Raw genomic sequence first — 18,630 nt, 5'->3', positions numbered from 1 at the left:
CACCTCCAGGGTGGACACGGTGCTGGTGAAGAGGTCCTCGCCGTCCTCCAGCTCCTCGAGGTCGGCTGGCCGCGTCTCCCCCAGCGGCGGCGGCTCCCTCTCCGCCGCCATCTTCCTCTCCGGCCCGCCCCCCGCGCTCACGTGACCGCCCCACATCCCCGCAGGCACGTGACCGCGGCGGCCGGGTTGGGGCGGGGGCAGCGTTCTCTTCCCGCCCTTGCTGTGCCACAGCCCTTGCCACAGCCCCTGCCCCTTCTCAACTCCCCGCCACAGCCCCTGCCACAGCCCCTGCCACAGCCCCTGCCCCTTCTCAACCCCCCGCCACAGCCTCTGCCACAGCCCCTGCCACAGCCCCTGCCCCTTCTCAAGCCCCCGCCACAGCCCCTGCCACAGCCCCTGCCCCTTCTCAAGCCCCCGCCACAGCCTCTGCCACAGCCCCTGCCACAGTCCCTGTCCCTTCTCAAGCCCCCGCCCCAGCTCCTTCCGCAGCCCCAGCCCTATCCTCACCCCCTTACTCTTCCCAAGAAGTGGTTAAGTAGCAGAATTCCCTAAGTTAGCCTGGTTGTTTTTTGTCATTCGTTAAGGAAGGTATGTGACAAGTTTAGCTTCTTTGATTCGAAGTAGCACTGTAATTATAGTCAGGCTAAAGAGATCTGTGGCCAGAGAAATCTGTAATAGGTTTTTTTTGTGTCAAACGGGTCAAGAAATAACCCAAAGATAACTATAGAAACTGGATTTTTAACTAATTGAGGTTCAAGGTTGAAAAAACGGATTAGTTAATCTGTGTGGAATAAGAACCCAAATTAGAGAAAAGCAATCAAAGACATAAATTGGAAAACAATGCTGCAGGAAAATTTAGAATGACTGCAAAAAGCCAATCACGTATGAGATTGCGATGTGTTACTGTGAAAGGCAAAACCCCAATTTAATGCCAAGCCTCATTCCTCATCCCTGTCAGGGTGGTATTAATATGTACGTCATTCAACAAATACGCCAGGGCTGTCAACTCTACCTCATGCTACTAAGTGAAAATCTAAGAGAAGAAGAATGTATCCTAATGGAAACTGCAGCCACCCCTTCCTTTGCAGCCAATAAATCCACCGCTGTAATGCTGTGTGAGATAGACATTAATTAAGCTGCAAAGCTGCTGAACAGTAGAAGTTCCAAAGCTGGGTTTACATGTGGAACTTGCGTATGTACCATGTTCCTGCTTCAATTACCTGGTAATAAGATTCTACAGGAGCCCTCTTCCTAAGGAGCGTTTACTACACAGTTACAGTTTTTCCTTGTTTCCTAACAGCTCTGTACTTCATTTATTACATGCAGTCTCAAGTCTACACTGAAGACAAAAGGATTTATCTTCTCACATCCATTTCTCTGAGGTCTGCCACCACCTGTTTCACAGGCACTGATGAACATTATTGTCAGGGTATGGTGCCCATTACACAGCAACTGAGCAGAGATGGAAAAATTTAAATCTAAACTGATTTTGATGCCCTAATTGAGATCACTAGGGTTTGGGGTTTTTTGCTAGAATATCTAACATTTCAAATGTTTTGTCACCTAGGCAGGAAGCCCCAGTATCACAGTAGTAGCCTTACCCCCACCCATTTTTAGGAGTAGGCTTTTGTTTCTTTCCTTCTCTGTTGTGTCACTTTCTATCCCTTTATTAGCTCAAACTTTCTTGATTAGCCTTGGGAGCCATTGAGAACCCTCCAAAAATGGTAATTTCTGGTTTTGGACCACCAGCCACTGGTTCCTCCAAATCAATACACCTGCTGCATGAAACTGTCACTGTATCACTCCTGCTTCAGCCCGCAGCATCTGTGGGCTCAGCAAGCCTTCATAGCCGAGCACTTACGAAGACATATGGAAATCAAAAATGTATGCTGCATAAATACCCTTTGGAGCTCTTACACAATAAAAAGCTTTTTATTTTTTCCTGCAAAATCAGGTTTCACTCAGGAGTATAATCTACTTGATTTTAAACTGCTTTTAAAATGAACAGTACAACAGTATTATAGTTCCATGTCATTTCCCTGGTTTGGGTCACCGAGGTGCCGAAGCCTTGAAATAGTTACAAGAAGTTATCTGGGTTTAGGCACTATACTGTTAACTACATTCTGCCCATCTGTCAAAAAACTATTAAGTTAGATGCAAAATAAAGATGGATATGCACTAAGCAATGTGAATCAAGGTTTACAATCAAATATGCCAGATTTTCAGAGTCTTACTTTACTGACTGTTTTAGGACTGTACTAGTGCAATAGCCACTGTAATATTGTGTTATTTTAGTAACTGAAATATCAGTGAAACTGAACGAAAAACATGACTCATGACTTAGAAGTAGCTGTTTCGGAAGAGTAAGTGATTATACAAGTTCAAGGTCTGTCTGCATGGTTTGGATCTGGAGGAAGCCACAGGAGATTACCTAGTCTGTTTGCTGGAAAACATTTGTCAAACCTTTTCTTCAACAGCTCCAGTGATGAAGACCCCAAAACTTCTGCAGACAAACTGCTTTAATGCTATGCTCTCAAGGATCAGAAAAGAAGTTTCATCATTATCCTACCAGTGAAACATTTTCATAGGAAGTATGATTTTGCATCATCATGACACTGCCCTTGTTCAGTTTGTGACCATATTCAGGACAGATATTGGCCTCATTTTGTACAGACTGGATAAAATCTCTCCCTATTGAATTTTGTCTTTCTTTTTACCAACATTTACTCCAGTTTGTTTTAATGATTTTGAAATCTTTAGCTAAGATACAGCTGTTTGGCATCACCTATAAATACAGTATGCATTCTCAGTTTTCTATTACTGGTGAGAATGTTGAATTGTGTCAAGCCTATGCTAGATCACTTCATTCATCTTTCATTCAATTCATCCTTCCATAAAAATTGTATTCACTGAAAAATAGCTTTTGACTTTGTTTCTACACCGATTTTGTACTTACTCTACAATAGATTAACACATATTGTTTAATTAACTTTCTTGTGAAAGTCATAAAAGATAAATGTTCAATAAATACCAAAGGAATGTTTCCTCACTAAGAGAGATTTCAAGAAAATGGCTAAATACAGTGGGAGAACAACCAGGGTGCTTAGAATTAGAGGAAATACATTTCTGAGATTTTATTTTTCCTGTTTATAAAACATGTAGAAAGGAATGTTGTGCTCTCGTATAGTGTCTGCACTTGCTACAGCAGTAAAGACTTTCAATGAGTTAGCCTTCCTAAAAAAATTAAAAAGCACAAGTATTTACCAAATCTGTCCATTTGGTTCTTGTGCTCACTCTTCCTTTCAGAAAAATAACTTTACACTTCAGGTCATGATGACTGTTCTTTTGTTCCATCTTTCTATCTGAGTATTTAATTGTGTATCTCATAAATACTTGCATATCTTATAAATAATTGCATATCTTTATAAAAAAATAACTTTTTCTTTCACTTTTTTTTGCCAGTGAGTGGTCAGTGTTGTCATATATTACTGAAAAAAAATTTAAGGTATGTGAAATAAAATAATTCTTTTATCAGTTAGATATTTCATTTTCCTTTGGAGTAGTGGCAGGTTCTGCCCTCTAGCAAATAATGGAATGGGAATTTCCATTCCCTGGTTCATCTAATGCTCCAGTACACTTGAATATACAATGCTACTAGCATTAGCTGGGTATGTTTACCCTGTTAAAATAGCAAGATGAAGTAGAAGTACTTTTTAAAAAATTCGTAAGCACTGAGAACTCAGCAAGATACTTTGCTTACTATGATATACTCTGACATGCTATTTAGATTTTCCTCCACTGTTTATGATTTACAAGAGAGAGAATGTCTTCCAGCAGATCTTTGATTTTCTTTTGAACTTCTAATCTTAGATAATCTAGGCCATTGCAACTTGATTAAAGACACAGTAGCCTCTGAGATCCTGATTTGCTTTGGGCTTCAGATACTTGCTCCCTGACAACTGTCTGTCAAATCTTAGGTGTTCTGATACAAGAGTCATGCTGGAAACAAATATCAGGATGTTGTTAGCAGGTGGCAAACCTGAGACATCTCTTTCTGAAGTAGAAGATGTATTTTAAAAGACCCAGAATGGATGGAGGTGGGGCAATACTTGGAAAAAGCATCATATGCACTTGCCTGAAGTTAACACTTCCTCAGTCATATGCTTTTGTCTGCAAAGAGAAGCAGTCTCAATCACATTAAGGGGAACTAAACGTTCCTCAGTGCCAAGTAATTCTGGCATATTCTGAGTTGGAAGAAAACCACAAGAATCAGCAAGTACAACTCCTAAGAAAATGGCCTGCTGTATGGGTATTGAAACCACAACTTGGTGTTATTAGCTCTGAACGACTGCTAATCTCATCTCCCTGACCTAGTTTGTTCAGTTTCAGCCTGGTTAAATTTTTGTGCCATGTAATTTCAAACCTGTGGTGCATGACTATGTCTATTTCATCCATTTCTATAACTCTAAACTATAACTATCTTGACCTACTTTCCTGCTTACAGAGAGCAAAGCAAAATTATGTAAGTTGTGCAGCTTGTCCCATGCAAGGCATGACTATTTGCAGTATTTTATTAATCAGTTTTTACTCATTTTATCAGGGACAAGTTATTACATAGTTTTTTGTCCAGTCCCTGAAGCCAATATACATACATTGTTTACCATTTTCTGACTTGCTAGGACTTTCAGTTAGATATAAGAACATTAGAAGCTATCAATCTCTTCAAAGATTCATGTGCAATCTTAGCTGCTGTCCAAGTGATATTTCTATCAATTAATCCCAGTGGATATTCTTTGAGGCTCTTTTAAAGAGCTATCTGTTCATATTTATGTTGTGAGTTGTCTTAATTTTTTTCGTCCAAAACTGCATGACACAAGAAAAAGAGAACAGCGAGGAAAGGAGGCTGCGCCTTCCATACAGCGTCAGAGACAAGTCAGTGCACATTATCAGTTGGTGCTATGCCTGGGTGGCACATCAAAATGTACTATTGCAAAATTCCTCCAGTTAGAGAAGAGGTTTCATGTAAGGGAGGCCCTGATCTGAGCAATTTTTCACAATCTTTGGATTTTTTTTTTTATGGATTCCATGTTTCTTGGAACATGGAATATGTGGAACATTTTCCTTTCCTCATGTGGAAGACCAGGTCAGAGGTAGTCCTCTTTTCTGCAGCTAGTTTCTGGTACTACATTAGGAAATGCTCAGTGCCTCCAAACTCTTATTATCACTGCTTCACCAGTGGTGAATGTAACACTGTTACTCAATGTCATCTAATTTGTCCTGGAAAATTTAATCTAGTGAGAATTTTGAGGTCAGAATCATAATGAAAACAGTGAAAAATGAAAAAATGAAATCAAACCAAAACCACCACCACCAAACAAACCAACAATTCATTTCCAACTGTCTATTTGTAGAAGAATTTTTTTAAAATCACCTGCCAAAGGCAGGCACTTTAAAAAAATTTCAATAATCGGATCTATGTCTCATCTCTATCAGCCGTAAGTCTTATCTCCATCTAGTGTAGGACTTACTAAGGTGAGAGCTTAAAATTATTTTGTGATACCACTTGATAGATGAAGAAGGTCTATATTGTCTTTCTCTTTCAAAGTGTTATGATTCCTGAGCTGATCTTAGCTTAGAAGATTTGCAGTGGGAGTAGGGCAGAATGTAAATGAAGTGGAAGCTTTTTGCATATTTTTTCTTCATTGGACAATCATGGAAAAAGTCTAAGAATAGAGAAGGTGGCAGCAGGGAAGAAAATGAAAGTGATACGCAGCAAAAATCAATGTAATAACCTCTCCAGCTCACCACTCTAAACACTGGGAGAATTGTATCAAGTCTGCATCCTGTGGGAAGGAAGCTTATTTCTCTTCTTGCTTGACACAAAACAGTCTGTGACAATGACACCAGCCTACTCCTGCGCTATGGGATCGCAGTAATGGGAGCCTCGATCCATCACAGGGTGACTGAGAGTTTTCCAATGTTACCATCAGAATATATGTAAGTTTTACTGATCATAGTATTTTTCTAAAAGGTCTGCATTATCAAAAATGTTAAACTATAGCGCTGGTTAATTGATTCATTCATAAAATGTGTGTAGAAGGCAAGGGTGACATTGCAACTACGTCTTTGGGATATTAAAGGAACACTATTTCTTATTTATATTCCAGACGCTGGACACAATGTATTTTGTATGTTCTCATGACTTTGAAGTCATTGCTAGGGAGCTGACAATAGGGTCTCCCGAGAGATTGTGGAAGGCCACCTCTTTAGCTTCCAGCTTTTCCCTTGCTGCAGTTACCCATGTACAAAATGAGGGAGTTGTAACATCTGGTCTTATATAGGTGTTTAATGCTTTTAAATAGTTTGCTCTCTCAGTTTGCTTGATTTGAGGTAATTCACCTAGATTTTAAAGCACAAAGTAAAGGAATGGAAATCTGCTGTCTGAAACCACCTAAGAACATGTGTGTCCAACGCTTCTTTCCAAAATCCTGCACTTCAGTTTTCCCTTAGGTTTTTCATTTGCATTTTGGGTACAGTTCACATTGAATAACTTTAGCTGGCTAAAAGGCAGCAGTCTAATGAAAGCTATTTCACTTAGTTTGGGCTGTGGCAGGAGTTAATAAAAATAAATAGATGATTTCTTGGTCCTCCTATCCATCTTTAACTCTTACACTAGGAGTAATTTAATGAGTGCCTATTTCCATCACCAAGAGAGGAAGTTTATACTTAGGTAGATGCTTGACTTCAGACCAACTGTGATTAGGTGAGAAAATCTCATTCTGCAAAACATATGTGCATATCCTAAATTATAAACTCTGTAAGTTAATGAGCCTCAGTCTTAAATGTAGCTTTCTGCCTAATTATAGTATTTATCATAATAAAAATTATAAAGTGACTGCAGAATTAACCTGAGACAAAATACTATTAATAATACTCAGTCCAAAATTAACCTAAGAAAAAAATGTCTTCGCTCCCTCCAGACATACAGGTACATTACTTCTGCTTTAAAAGAACAAAAACCCTAAAATAAAAGATAACAAAAAACACTCTCCAACATACAAGTATCTCTTAAAATGCTTGCATTTGCATGGATTATGAGAGCTAGGCACCAAAAAGATTTATTTCAAATATCCCCAGTCATTTTTTTCAGAGTATAGCCTCCAATCCACAGAGATTTTTTCTTTCCCCTTTGTGGGAATACAAGATAAAGGCATGTGAAAGCAATTTTTCATTGAAAATTGTATAGTGAATATGCATGAACCAGAATTTTCTTTATTTTAAGTTTCACAGTCCAAATGCAGCTGTAATTTGCATCATTTACAATTTTGCTATAAATTGACTTGGGGCATCTGTCTACATTATAACCAAAGCAGGCAAAAGATAAGTAGGAAAAATGGAAAAATTCTAACATAATTGATTTCCACCAAATAACACTGTCTCTGGTTGTTATAACAATTGGTTTATCAATTTAATGTTGATTATGGCTTTCCCATCGAGGAATAGGAAAGCTTGCAAAAGAGCAGTGCAAAAGGATCTGGCACTGTTGCCACTAGAGCTGATACGGTATCTAATACATATGTTTACTTTTCTTTAAGATATTTTCAGACATGTTAAGCAAAAATCTGGCTTTGCAACATAATTCTCCTTTTACAAATTTTATTTCACCATGCTCTGGCTAATTTTATCCTCTGGAGGCATAAATTTTTGCATTGAAAAATCTATTTCCTTCAAGCTTGTAATTCAAGTGATAACAGATGCTAAAGACAGACCAAGAAAAAAAAAGATTAATCTCTCAAGAGTGTTGAGAAAGCAATCAACATGGTTTCTAAATAAGTTAATAAACACATCTTCAAATTTCTTCATAAGAAAACAGCTTCAAGAGCTCAGTGAATCATAAGATAGGAGGAATCCATTCATAAAGAAATGGGAACTTAAGTAACAAACCATTGAAATTAAATTGATATCTTACAAGGGATTTTTTTAAATGCTTGACCTGCATAAAGTACAAATTTAGCTGCGAAGAGGGCATGTGGCATTTCTAATAATCTATTTATCTGTTTTACATTGCATCCTACAACATATTTTATATGCCTTGATTAATTTAGTGTTGCATATATCAAAAAACAGAGTGTCAGTGTCTCATTTAAATAACAGAGATTACAAATATGATTTGCCAGTAAAATAATTAATGAAATCACTGAATCTGCTTAGGAATATTTTTTATGCAAACTGAAAGTGATACTAATAAAGTTCAGCATGAATATTGGATATTGGTAGCACATAGTGGGATTGCTTTAACTTTAACCCTTAAAAAACCCAGCACCACCATAAGGAAGCTCATCCTACCTTAGGTTTGTTTTCCCTTTCAGATAAAGACAGATAGTAAAGAGCTTTTGCTAACCTATTTTTAAGCATGATATTGAATTTCCTTTAATGTAACTATCCTAATTTTTATGTTCCCCATTTAGGTAGGAGATACACACCTTCAAAGAGGAATTCCAATTTACTCTAGATCACCTCCCCCTATTTCTTGTACATCTTTTAAATGACCATAGAGGAAACTTATAGAAAGTCTTATCTTTGGTCCTTTCCTTGGGTAGCTGAGGTACTGATGTCTGCTTTGACACAAGCTACATGTTAGATTTTTTTTAGCTTTGATCTTAAGTCTTTTACAAAAATATGCATATCCACAAGGAAAAAGCCACTATAAAACAATAAATAGAGAGTGAAAGACTGTGGAGGTTAATATATATCACTGCATATAGATAAAGTACTTATGTATACCTACTTATATATAGTATATAGTCTATATTTGTAGTGTATAGACACTATATATATTCTCACTTGAGTATTATATATATATACACACTCTTTAAATAATTTTATGTACTCTTTTGTTTTATAAAATATAATTATGTCTAGCTGTGTATATCTATCACTTTGTGTATTATAAATATATATAGCAGTGAAAAAAGAAATAAACATAAATATTTGAGAAAAATAAAAATATTTCATTAAAACAAAAAAAAAGCTTGTCCTGGAGATCACTAAGTTCTCTTCCTGTCATTTCTAGTGTACTGACACAATAAGATGGAGATAGTGGACTGATGTCTCATTTCCTCCTTTTTTTTCAGTTTTAAGATTAAAATGGAAGAAGGAAGAGCAGCCTCCCACTTCCTGCCTGATTCTAGGAATGTAGATCAGGAACAGCTGACATGCTGATTTCTCCAGAACAACCAGTCCACTGAACTAATTCTTTCAATAAATTTTAAATCCTTGAAGATTTTGAATACTTTCTTCCAAAAAGCATATGCACCTTCGTCTCCACAGACCAACTGAATTTCTACAAAGCATGTGCTGTATTGAAGCCTTTTTTCTCCAAGAGATGTTGAGATCTGTGGTGTCAAAAAGCTGTTTCCACAGCTGCACACCTGGGAGCTGCCCCTGGCTGTTCCCCTCAGTGGACCCGCCTGTTGTGCAAGTGGGAGTGATTGCTGTTGGAAGCCATCAGATGAAGGATCAAACAAATAAGACCCACATGCTGGGATCACTTGGTGGCAACAGTTCAAGGCGTGGGTTGGAAGCAGTACCTGCTCTGGGCAAATATGTCACCTGGCTCAGCTTAAGTTTGGCCCAGTTTCTTCTGTGTTAGCAGAGGATGCACTTGTACTCTTTATTTTTGTTGTCCTCTCCTATGTGGGGCAGGGGGTTATTGCTGGTTGAACCAGACCGCTGAGAGGTACAGTTAGAAATTATTTTGGCAGTCCAAGTAGGATCCAGCTGGGTTTGTACTCCAAAAAGCCTGACTGATTTTATCTCAGGTGATCTGAAAACAGCTCCCACTTGCACTTGGTGACAGAGACACAGAACTAAAAATATCATATAGTTCTTGTATAGCATATAAGTATGAGTAGTACATGTGAGTGGAAGAAGAACATGGTGGTTTTGGAAGAATTGTTAAGAATCAAGATTCATGTTTAGAGAATATTTATTATTTAAATCTATTTAATTTTTAAAGATCTAAAGGTACTGCAACTGTAAAATAGTTCAATCATTATGACATGATTGTTGTATCTAACAATTTAACTATTTTTCAGTTGCAGTACCTTTATATTTTTAAAAATTAATTCAGTAGGGATCAGTACTAAAATCTGGATCTAGACATAATTGAAATTTTCAGAAAGGCTTAGACATTCATGTGGTATAGTGTCACCTCCTGCAAAACCAATTTAAATGTTTATAAGGTTAATTAGTCTTCAAGTTTTAAAATAGAAATGATCTGGTTGTTGAAATTTGGAAGATTTGCCCTATATTCATTTTGGAGAACAATTGTTTCAGGGGTTGGGATGAGACCATAACTTTGTTGTGGCTGTTGCTCTGATCCTATGTTTGTCTATGTTTTGTCAGTAGCATATTTAAAAAGGTAACGTATACAACTCTGTTTTGCATAGATCTGCAGTGACACAGGTTTCATGCTTTTTTATCTAAAAATTTACTACACATACCCAAGGTTCTCCAGGCACCTGTTTTCTGGTGACATCAAGAGGATTGGTTGTGCACACCTGTGTGGATTGAGCTTTAGTTTCTTTGACTTTTACCTAAACACTCCTGTGAGTGTTAGACTTCATAAAAGTGCATACTGCCATGCTGGCAACAGGCATCTGCTGGAAAGGAGCCTGCCTCCGTCAAGGTAATGTTTCACTTGGGGATCTCAGTGCAGCAGGAGCCACAATCAGAGTAAGCAGTGCCTTCTCTGTGCTGTCTGGAGAAGAGACGTCCCATCTCCTGCCCAGAAAACAGGGCTGGTTGCATGAAGCAGATAGGGGGATGAAGCACAGTCCATGCAGCCACAGGACATGATCTGCCCCCTTAGGAGAGGGTGCAGGTTCCTGGTGGTTGGTCATCCAGGAAGAGACTTCAGGACAGTCTGTGTGGTCCTCACCATCACTGCTGTCCCTGACAGCACACTAACATTTAGTACATTTGTAGTTAGTACACTAACATTAGGGGTATACATTTGGTAGGTACAATTTCTTCATTTTGTGATACCGGTACATGTCCCAGTGTTTACTGTCATCCATCCAGTCCATGTGCCAGGGTGACTTCTACGGGTCTATTCACCAAGTAAGGGCTGAAAAAGCAATGCTGGCACAAACTTCTCTTCCAGCAGGCTGCTGCTGTATCAGGGCTTGTCCAGAGGCAACACTGTCTGTAGAAATGGTGTTGACTAGGGGGTCTGGAAGAAATGCAAGTGCACTTCTGGTACCAGTGCTTTTGCATGGGTGTTCAGGCAGCAGGACCTGTGAAGGCAGATGTTTGCTGTGCTCTGCAACCTGATACAGGTTGTCAGGTCCAGGCACTGACTGTTCGTGGAGAAAAGATGAGGAAGGCTGAGCATCTCACAAAGAACTGGATTCTATCCCTGCTAGGCACTCTGCTCCTGTCCAGGCTCCAGGAAATGTTGTAGCAGGGTCACTTCCATCCTCTCACCAGGCACAGATGAGTGGATGGGGATTGAGGAGGAATGGTGTATCTTGAGGTGCTGCGAATTTTTGAGCGTGTATTTATGGCATACTGAGGATACAGCTGGAGCATTCAGGAGGTGCCTTGAAAGCTGCCAATGAGAACATAGGCAGGTGTATAAAGATATGATTATTTGCTTAGTTTTTGCATATACAATGTGGGATTCAGGGTAGAATTTAAAAATATATAATACATATTTATATATGATCTTAACAACCTATATCTCTGATGTTCTGGCAGAATACTTAAATGCTGTCTTTGTGTTACTTATTTGATCCAAGTATCAGAATATTCAAATAAAATCAAATGAAAAATGTTAGTGGATTTCTAATTATGACTTCAGAATAATGAGAATGCATTATGTGTTTTCTGGTTTTGAGAGTAAATGTTTCAAAGTCATGTCTCTTAAGAGATCCTGAACATAAACCATCAGCATTAGGAAATTCCCATACTATCTTTTAACCAGAGTATAAAAAAAAAAAAAGAAAATGCTATTTTGGACTAGTGACCTTTTTGTTCTCTTATAACCGCTCTAAGCTATTGCCCACAATATATTTTATTTTGCCATGTCTGTATGTTGACATGGAACCTATTATTTTAGATGAGAATGTTACTTCTGAAAAACATTCATCGGTTTCAGTCAAAGGATTTTATATTATTCTTTCTCAAAGAAAAACAATGTGTTGGCTTTCATTTTTATCAGACATTTATGTCGAACCTGACATAAGCAGCAGGTTACTTCATTAATTCAGTAATTTAAGATACATCAACTTGCTTTTCTAACAGAGGTGTTGACACTACACTTGGTAACACAGCTTATATTCAGAACATACTTCAAGGTTGTCACTCATGTTATTATATTTTATATTCTTAGACTTTCTTGTAAAACCTATGGTCTGAAATTGTGAAATCAGAGCATATTTTGTCCTACATGTGGCACTAGGTAGACTCCCTCTGGTGGTAAATTCCAACCTCAATTTAACAGGGATTACCATTTCTCTATATTGGTCAAGTAGCTGCAGTGGCCAAGAGCTATGTGCACTAAAACTTACTGTGAAAGTAATATGACTGGAGCCTGTCTTTGCCCTACTTTACAAAGTGGGTAACAAAATTCACAAAGATGTACTACAGAAAAACGTAAAATCTGTGCACCCCCTAGATAGGTAAAAAATGCTTCTCACATTGTCCATCCAAGAAGATGAGCATATGAATGAAAAAAGGAGTAAAAATAACTTGCAATATTGAAAAACACAAATCTACTGAATCAAAGCCTTTGCATGTTACTGAACTAAAACTCTAAGCAGTTTTTGTCTTTAGAAAAAACATTTCCCTTGATAGCTTTGAGTAGTTACCATAATATGCATTTTCAAAGACCCAACTGCTTCCCAGGAAAGCTATCCAAAACTGGTGAGCCAAAATACCAAGATGATATAAAGCTGATAACACATGTCTCCACCAGTCCTTCAAAAGTGATTTAGTTGATGAAAATTCAGGCTTAATAATTCTGCCTTTACCCTATAGATAAGTGAAAAACTGAAGAAGGATGAAATTCTTAAATTAAGGAACTTGAAAATTGTCTACTAGAATTTGAAAAAAAAGTATCGGAAGGAAACTATGAAACACACAAATGCAAAACAAGAACTAACCCGTAAGACAACAAAATATCATCTGCACATTCATTATGGATTTATTAACAGCAGCATTTTACATAAGGCATGAGAAAGAGATTTTTATTTTTTTTTTACCTAATGTTTAGGCTCTGGGCCAAGAATATTATGTGTCTGTTGAGGACAGTAAAAAAATGTACACTGACTAAAAGTACTTCAAGGAACAGCAACAAAAGGATAAAAAATTAAATTACGTAATCTCTGAGGAAAAACTGAGGAAGCAGTGAAAGATGTGATACTAATAAAATATATGAGAAGTTTTAAAGAATGGTGTAAAGAAAAGTGATGGTGAACTGTCTTGCATTTCCCTTACAATGTTGCAAGAAGTAAAGTCTTACTTGCATATTAGGAAAGTTTGGGGCAGATAATATGTGCAGTGTTGATGGAATATGAACCAACTCTTTCATGAGACATTGTACAGTACTCTGGATATGTTTTTAATGAGTGATATGTGTATATGTGGCCTTAGAATAGGGAGCCTTAAGATTGGGTCATTTTCTTCATTTTAGGTGCAAGGTGCTCTGTCTTAATGCTAAACCTACACAGTTTCTGCAGGGTATGCACAGTTTTAGCCTGTAGCTCAAAATGCAAGAGCAAGCACTGATTTCTCTTTATTTGGAGAAATATGCTGGAGATACCCACATTTTATGGATTGTTGAAAAGTGCTTATCAAAAGACACAGAGTTAAACTGTGATTTTTTTTTCTTGCCCCAGAGTTTCCATGAGAAAGGTGACTAATCGGTAATGCTTGATGTAAAACTTACTTGTTATGTTTGGCATCTGCTGCCACTGAATGGTACCAGGAAGTCTGGATCTGTTGTTTTTCCTCCTTCATCCACACTCCACATATTTTTCTCAGTTTTATTTATATCTAAAAAGAAGCCACAGGGGATTTTTTTAAAAGGGAAGCATCCAGATGAAACAAGTGTTCCAGTTCACGTGAAGCAAATAGTAATCCTGAAACATAAACCAAAATCACTTAGATCATTCTGTCACAATATAAATCCTGTACAGTATTTTCTTAAGAATTCTTTAAAGAATGATCTTGTCTCTCACATTTGTTCAACATGATCAGTTACTTTTGTCAGTTAGGTATCTGTCTCTGATAACATTCTCCCTTATCATGGGATTGTAGGAGATGGGGCTGGAAAGGACCACAAGAAACTTCTGGTTCATCACACTGCCTTATGTTCACCTATCTATCTCCTATCTGACCATATGTACAGATCAATTTTTAAAACTTACAAATTTTTGGTTTTAATTCTGATTACTAAAGAAGACTGATATGAAAATGTAAAGTAGAGAGAAAAGTCCTCAACAGCACCTGGGACAATATGGTGATCCTCCCTGCCTGCCTTCCAACATTTTGCTCTGTCAAATGTATATTTTGTTTTCCTTTTGCTCCTTATGCTATTTTACAGGAGTTTGTTTTTTTTTCCCTAGAATTGCTGTTTTCTACCTTCTGTCTTTCCTTCACCCTTATTTTCTGTTATTTTCACAGAAGATGGTAAAAAGAGAACTCAGTGAAATGACTTGCTATAGAAGATCTGTCAGAAATACAGTATCTTTTCAGTGAAGAAAATGGAAATGCAATAATCACAGAAATGATGCTGGTAAGTGTTGATAATCATTTTGAGACATTCCCAGTCCATTTTTCCCTACTCTGATTGAATTTATCTTGTGGTCTGGACATGCTGTGCAAGGACACAGTGATTATCCAGTGCTGTGTCCTAGCAGCACATTCCCTTCCTCACTTCTTTGGCAGCTACTTGTGGTCTCCTCTGGACATCAGATTCCCTTCTCTACTCATTCAAGATAAATCTGATGCCAGTAGCATGACTGAAAGCCAGGCTAAAAGTGTTGGCTGACCTCCTACCCATGTACTTATAGGAATGTAATGTGTTGGAAAAAAAATTTAGGGAAAAATCCAGCCTGTTTCTTTGAAGGTTCTTATACTAATCATACCATTCTACACTCCATGATGATGCAGTGTGGGCCACTCATGATTTATCAGAACTGTTTAGTTATGCTGAATTTGGATTTCAATAACATAAATTTTTGCAGAGTTTTTTACAATCAACTTTCAACCTCCTTTGTGATTCTTCTTCCCTCCTTTCTTTCTTTCAGTAAATGTTGCTATATCTTCATTGTTCTGCAACCAGTGCCATTGTGAAATTTGGGAAGAGCTAGGAAAACCAGTAACACCCTCTGTTACAGCTGGACTGATGTCCATTCAAGTGCTGCTCTGCAATGGATACTCAATGCTAGCAGCTGAATTGTGAAACTCTAGTTTATAAATTATGATTAAAAAGAAAAAGAACAAAAAAAACCAAACCTGTGTACAAAGAGGGAATGTTAAGCACTGGGTTTTTATAGTATAAGTCAATAGGCTTGGACCTTTTTGTTTAACCTTATACTCTATTTGCAAGAAAAAGAATTAAAAAATTGAAAGGTCTGTTGAATTTCTGAATGCCAGATAGCAAAGACCTCTTTGCCCTGAAAATAGAGAAGAAAAGAGATCTTAATGTATGTGCAGTGAGTTGTAATATGACATTTTCTTGTATAAATTGAGGCAGTATATTGATTCACAGTTGTTGCTGTTGACTGAGCATTTTTTTGGTGGGGACTGTCCATTTCAGTGTGGAGTCTGGGAAACACCCTCAAAATATTGAAAGTTATGCCAGGTGCATTTCTTTTCTGTGGAAAGATAAATGAACAGCAGCAACACAATACTCCAATAGTACCAGCAAAAAATCACATAGATCCCTGAAGATTTCTTTTTTGTAAAAAAAAAATGTATTTCCATGATTAAAAAATTCACAGAAAGTCAATTTATATGCAGAGCTTCCATTTGTTTTGGAACTGTTAGCCAGCTTTGATGCTGGAAAAGGATTCTTACCAGCTTTCTCTGTCTTCACAGCATACATTCCAGAAGGTCTACTATGTATGAGCTGAAACAGAGATGAAGAGAAGTCTAAGGCTTCACTGATGAAAATGATAATCTGGTTCACCAGAAAGCAGCTAGAAATAGAATTTTTATTAAGTTTTTCTCTAAGAAGCAATCTAGGAGTTGACATGGACTGCAGAACATTTAGACCAGCAGTACCTGTGAATTTAGTTTGTTGATAAAAAAGTTCAGTTTGGAGATCAGCTCCATCATTTTCTCATTTACTACCATAGGAAAGTAGATAAATTTGACACATTTTATGCTGTGCAAATAGTAAAAATCTCAAAGACTTCCTTAACTGATGGCCTAAAAGCTATGAAGAAAACTCTTACATGATAATTCCCAGAATAAAGGGAAGTCCAAAAACTAATGTCAGATTTGGGTTTCATGGGCTGATTTTCCCCAGCCATACTATACCAATTTAAATTTGTTTTTCCAGCTCCTTGAGCATAATATCTCTTTGCATGACTAAGTGTCATGAAATACAGAAGGGACTCAGGAGAAACCTATAGGCTGAGTTCTGCCGTATCCGCCATGTGTTGCCTGAGAGGCACCTGAGAGGCTGGATTCCAGCTCAGTGGAGTATTCAGAAGGGCTTGGATGGCTCTACTAGCACTGAAGACTGTTTCCTTTTGCTCTTGTAAAACCATCATAAGGTGATATTGTTTATCAGCATCCCAAGTGCCTGGGAGTAAGTGTTGCGAAGATTTGGGCCATACACAACATTTTTCTTACCTTGTATACCTTTGCCTTCTGTGGCTGTATTCAAGACTTTTAGTACTTTCTATAGATTTTTTTTCTTTTTTCATCAGAGAATATCCTAAATCCTTCTCCTACCCTTTGATTTATAAAAGTATAACAGAGGTGAATCTTTTGCTCTCATTTCATTTATGATGAAAAATTCTTCATCTGCATTTTGCACTATGTATTTTTTTTTAAAGGCCTCTCTCCAAGCAAGAGATCAAGCAAGCACTTGTAAAATACATTGATGATCTATAAAACACAAAGAGAAAAGTGTAACAAATGGAGAAGATCTGATTAGCCAAAATGAAATAATGCATGGTTTTCCAGGGAAAATAATAGTGAGCACTGTCTGTAAATAGTATAGTATTTAGTATACTAAATACTATATATATATAGTAATTAGGAGAAATAAAGCAAAAAAAAAAAAAAAAATTACAGTATAGCTGAAACTAAGGGATATTTGCCACTGGAGTACTTACAGCTTACTGAATGAATACACATTCTGATCATCAGCTATTATGTGCATTAAGAGTTAGTGACTTCCTGCAAGTAAACCCATTAAAAAATGAATCCATGTTTACAGCATATATATTTTATAAGAACAGATCTCTTAACTGTCTCACGTATGCAATGTGTGCTATGGATTAAAAAAAAGCAGTGCATACATGCTGGTTTATGGCACAAGGCTTGAAAGCAGCACATTTGTCATGTCAATAGATGGTCACCAGCCAAAATTTGCCCATATCCTCTTATCTGCGTATGTGTCAACAATATACTTATCCTGGTTGTCTAGAGTTCAACAAAATCAGTCAAGTTTCCAGGGAGTATGGCACAATTTGTATGCCATGAGAAGGCTCAAAGGGAACTTGTGTGCAGTGAAAGGAGGTGAATGTATACTTTTAAACTTCCTAAGACATTCAAGCCTTTGAGCCTTTTAATGTCAAGAAAGTACCCTAATTACTTAAACAAAAGGACCTGCCGATAAGAGAAGAGCTCAGACATTGGGTAGCATCTAAAACATGGGGCTGCCTAACAAGGTTAATATTTTTTTACATGTGCTCTGTCTTACCCTGTATAAATATCTTATCTGTAGTAATGTTGTTTGTCACAAAACTAATGAACCTGTTAAAACTCAGGAAAACCATGTGATACATGGAACTGCACAGACATATTTAATAAAGCCTGTAGATTCCAATAATGAGAAACTCAGACTGATGCACTAAGATGTTCCCAAAATGCTATCTGAAAAAATCCTCAACACTATTTTTCTGCCAGATCAGGCTGATAAATGCCATGATGCATCATGCAAGGGCAAGCAGCATTTGGAGCAGCTCTGAGAGACGTCCTGGTGGTCTCCCCTTCTACTCTGGGCAAGCACAGGCAAGGTCAGCAAGGTCCCTATGGTGTCTGGAGACCACTGACATGCTGCATAGTGCTCTGGACATATTCAGCAGGACGCAGTTGAGTTGGGTCAGTGTAAACACCTGCACTCTATCTGACCTGCTAACTTCTGAAGAGGAATTTCTCCTAATTGGTGTCTATAAAGAAAACTAATGCTAGGTGGGGGGGAAAAAACACATATTGGTCAGATAGTGGGTAAGAACCTCAGTCTGACCCAGCTGTGTCTTGTCTGTGACAAAGAAAAGTGAAATGAATTGCAAGGTCATTGCACCCTCCCTGTATCAGACTGTCTTTCATACTCAATAAATGATGTGTGATTACAGTAAGCAGCTACCTTTGAGGGAGTAT

The 18,630-nt window shown here is 37.7% G+C and overlaps 1 protein-coding gene and 2 long non-coding RNA genes across 4 annotated transcripts in view; 1 reads left to right on the top strand and 2 right to left on the bottom strand.

Moving 5' to 3' along the window:
• The window catches only part of SNX2 (sorting nexin 2), a 31,793-nt gene extending 31,619 nt beyond the window's left edge, over nt 1-174 (bottom strand). The window contains exon 1 of one of the 2 annotated variants that reach the window (XM_086869053.1): nt 4-174. In XM_086869053.1, the coding sequence (XP_086725179.1) occupies nt 4-156 (153 nt within the window). In that variant the 5' untranslated portion in view covers nt 157-174. The remainder of the gene's footprint in view (nt 1-3) is intronic. The other variant, XM_086869055.1, reaches the window with a different exon arrangement.
• Nucleotides 163-11,842, top strand: LOC111941269 (uncharacterized). Its single transcript, XR_002869929.2, has 4 exons — nt 163-588; nt 3,463-3,505; nt 9,135-9,586; nt 10,104-11,842. It is a non-coding gene; the product is annotated as an uncharacterized LOC111941269 (long non-coding RNA).
• LOC111941275 (uncharacterized) overlaps nt 10,474-18,630 on the bottom strand; it is a 21,662-nt gene continuing 13,505 nt past the window's right edge. The window contains exons 5-7 of the long non-coding RNA XR_002869931.2: nt 16,090-16,141; nt 13,955-14,147; nt 10,474-11,614 (exon numbers count right to left, since the gene is read on the bottom strand). This is a non-coding gene — a long non-coding RNA (uncharacterized LOC111941275). The remainder of the gene's footprint in view (nt 11,615-13,954; nt 14,148-16,089; nt 16,142-18,630) is intronic.

Source organism: Cyanistes caeruleus, chromosome Z (genome assembly GCF_971803275.1).
Source record: "Cyanistes caeruleus chromosome Z, bCyaCae1.hap1.1, whole genome shotgun sequence".
Lineage (NCBI taxonomy): Eukaryota > Metazoa > Chordata > Aves > Passeriformes > Paridae > Cyanistes > Cyanistes caeruleus.
This window is presented reverse-complemented; position numbering and strand designations above follow the sequence as displayed.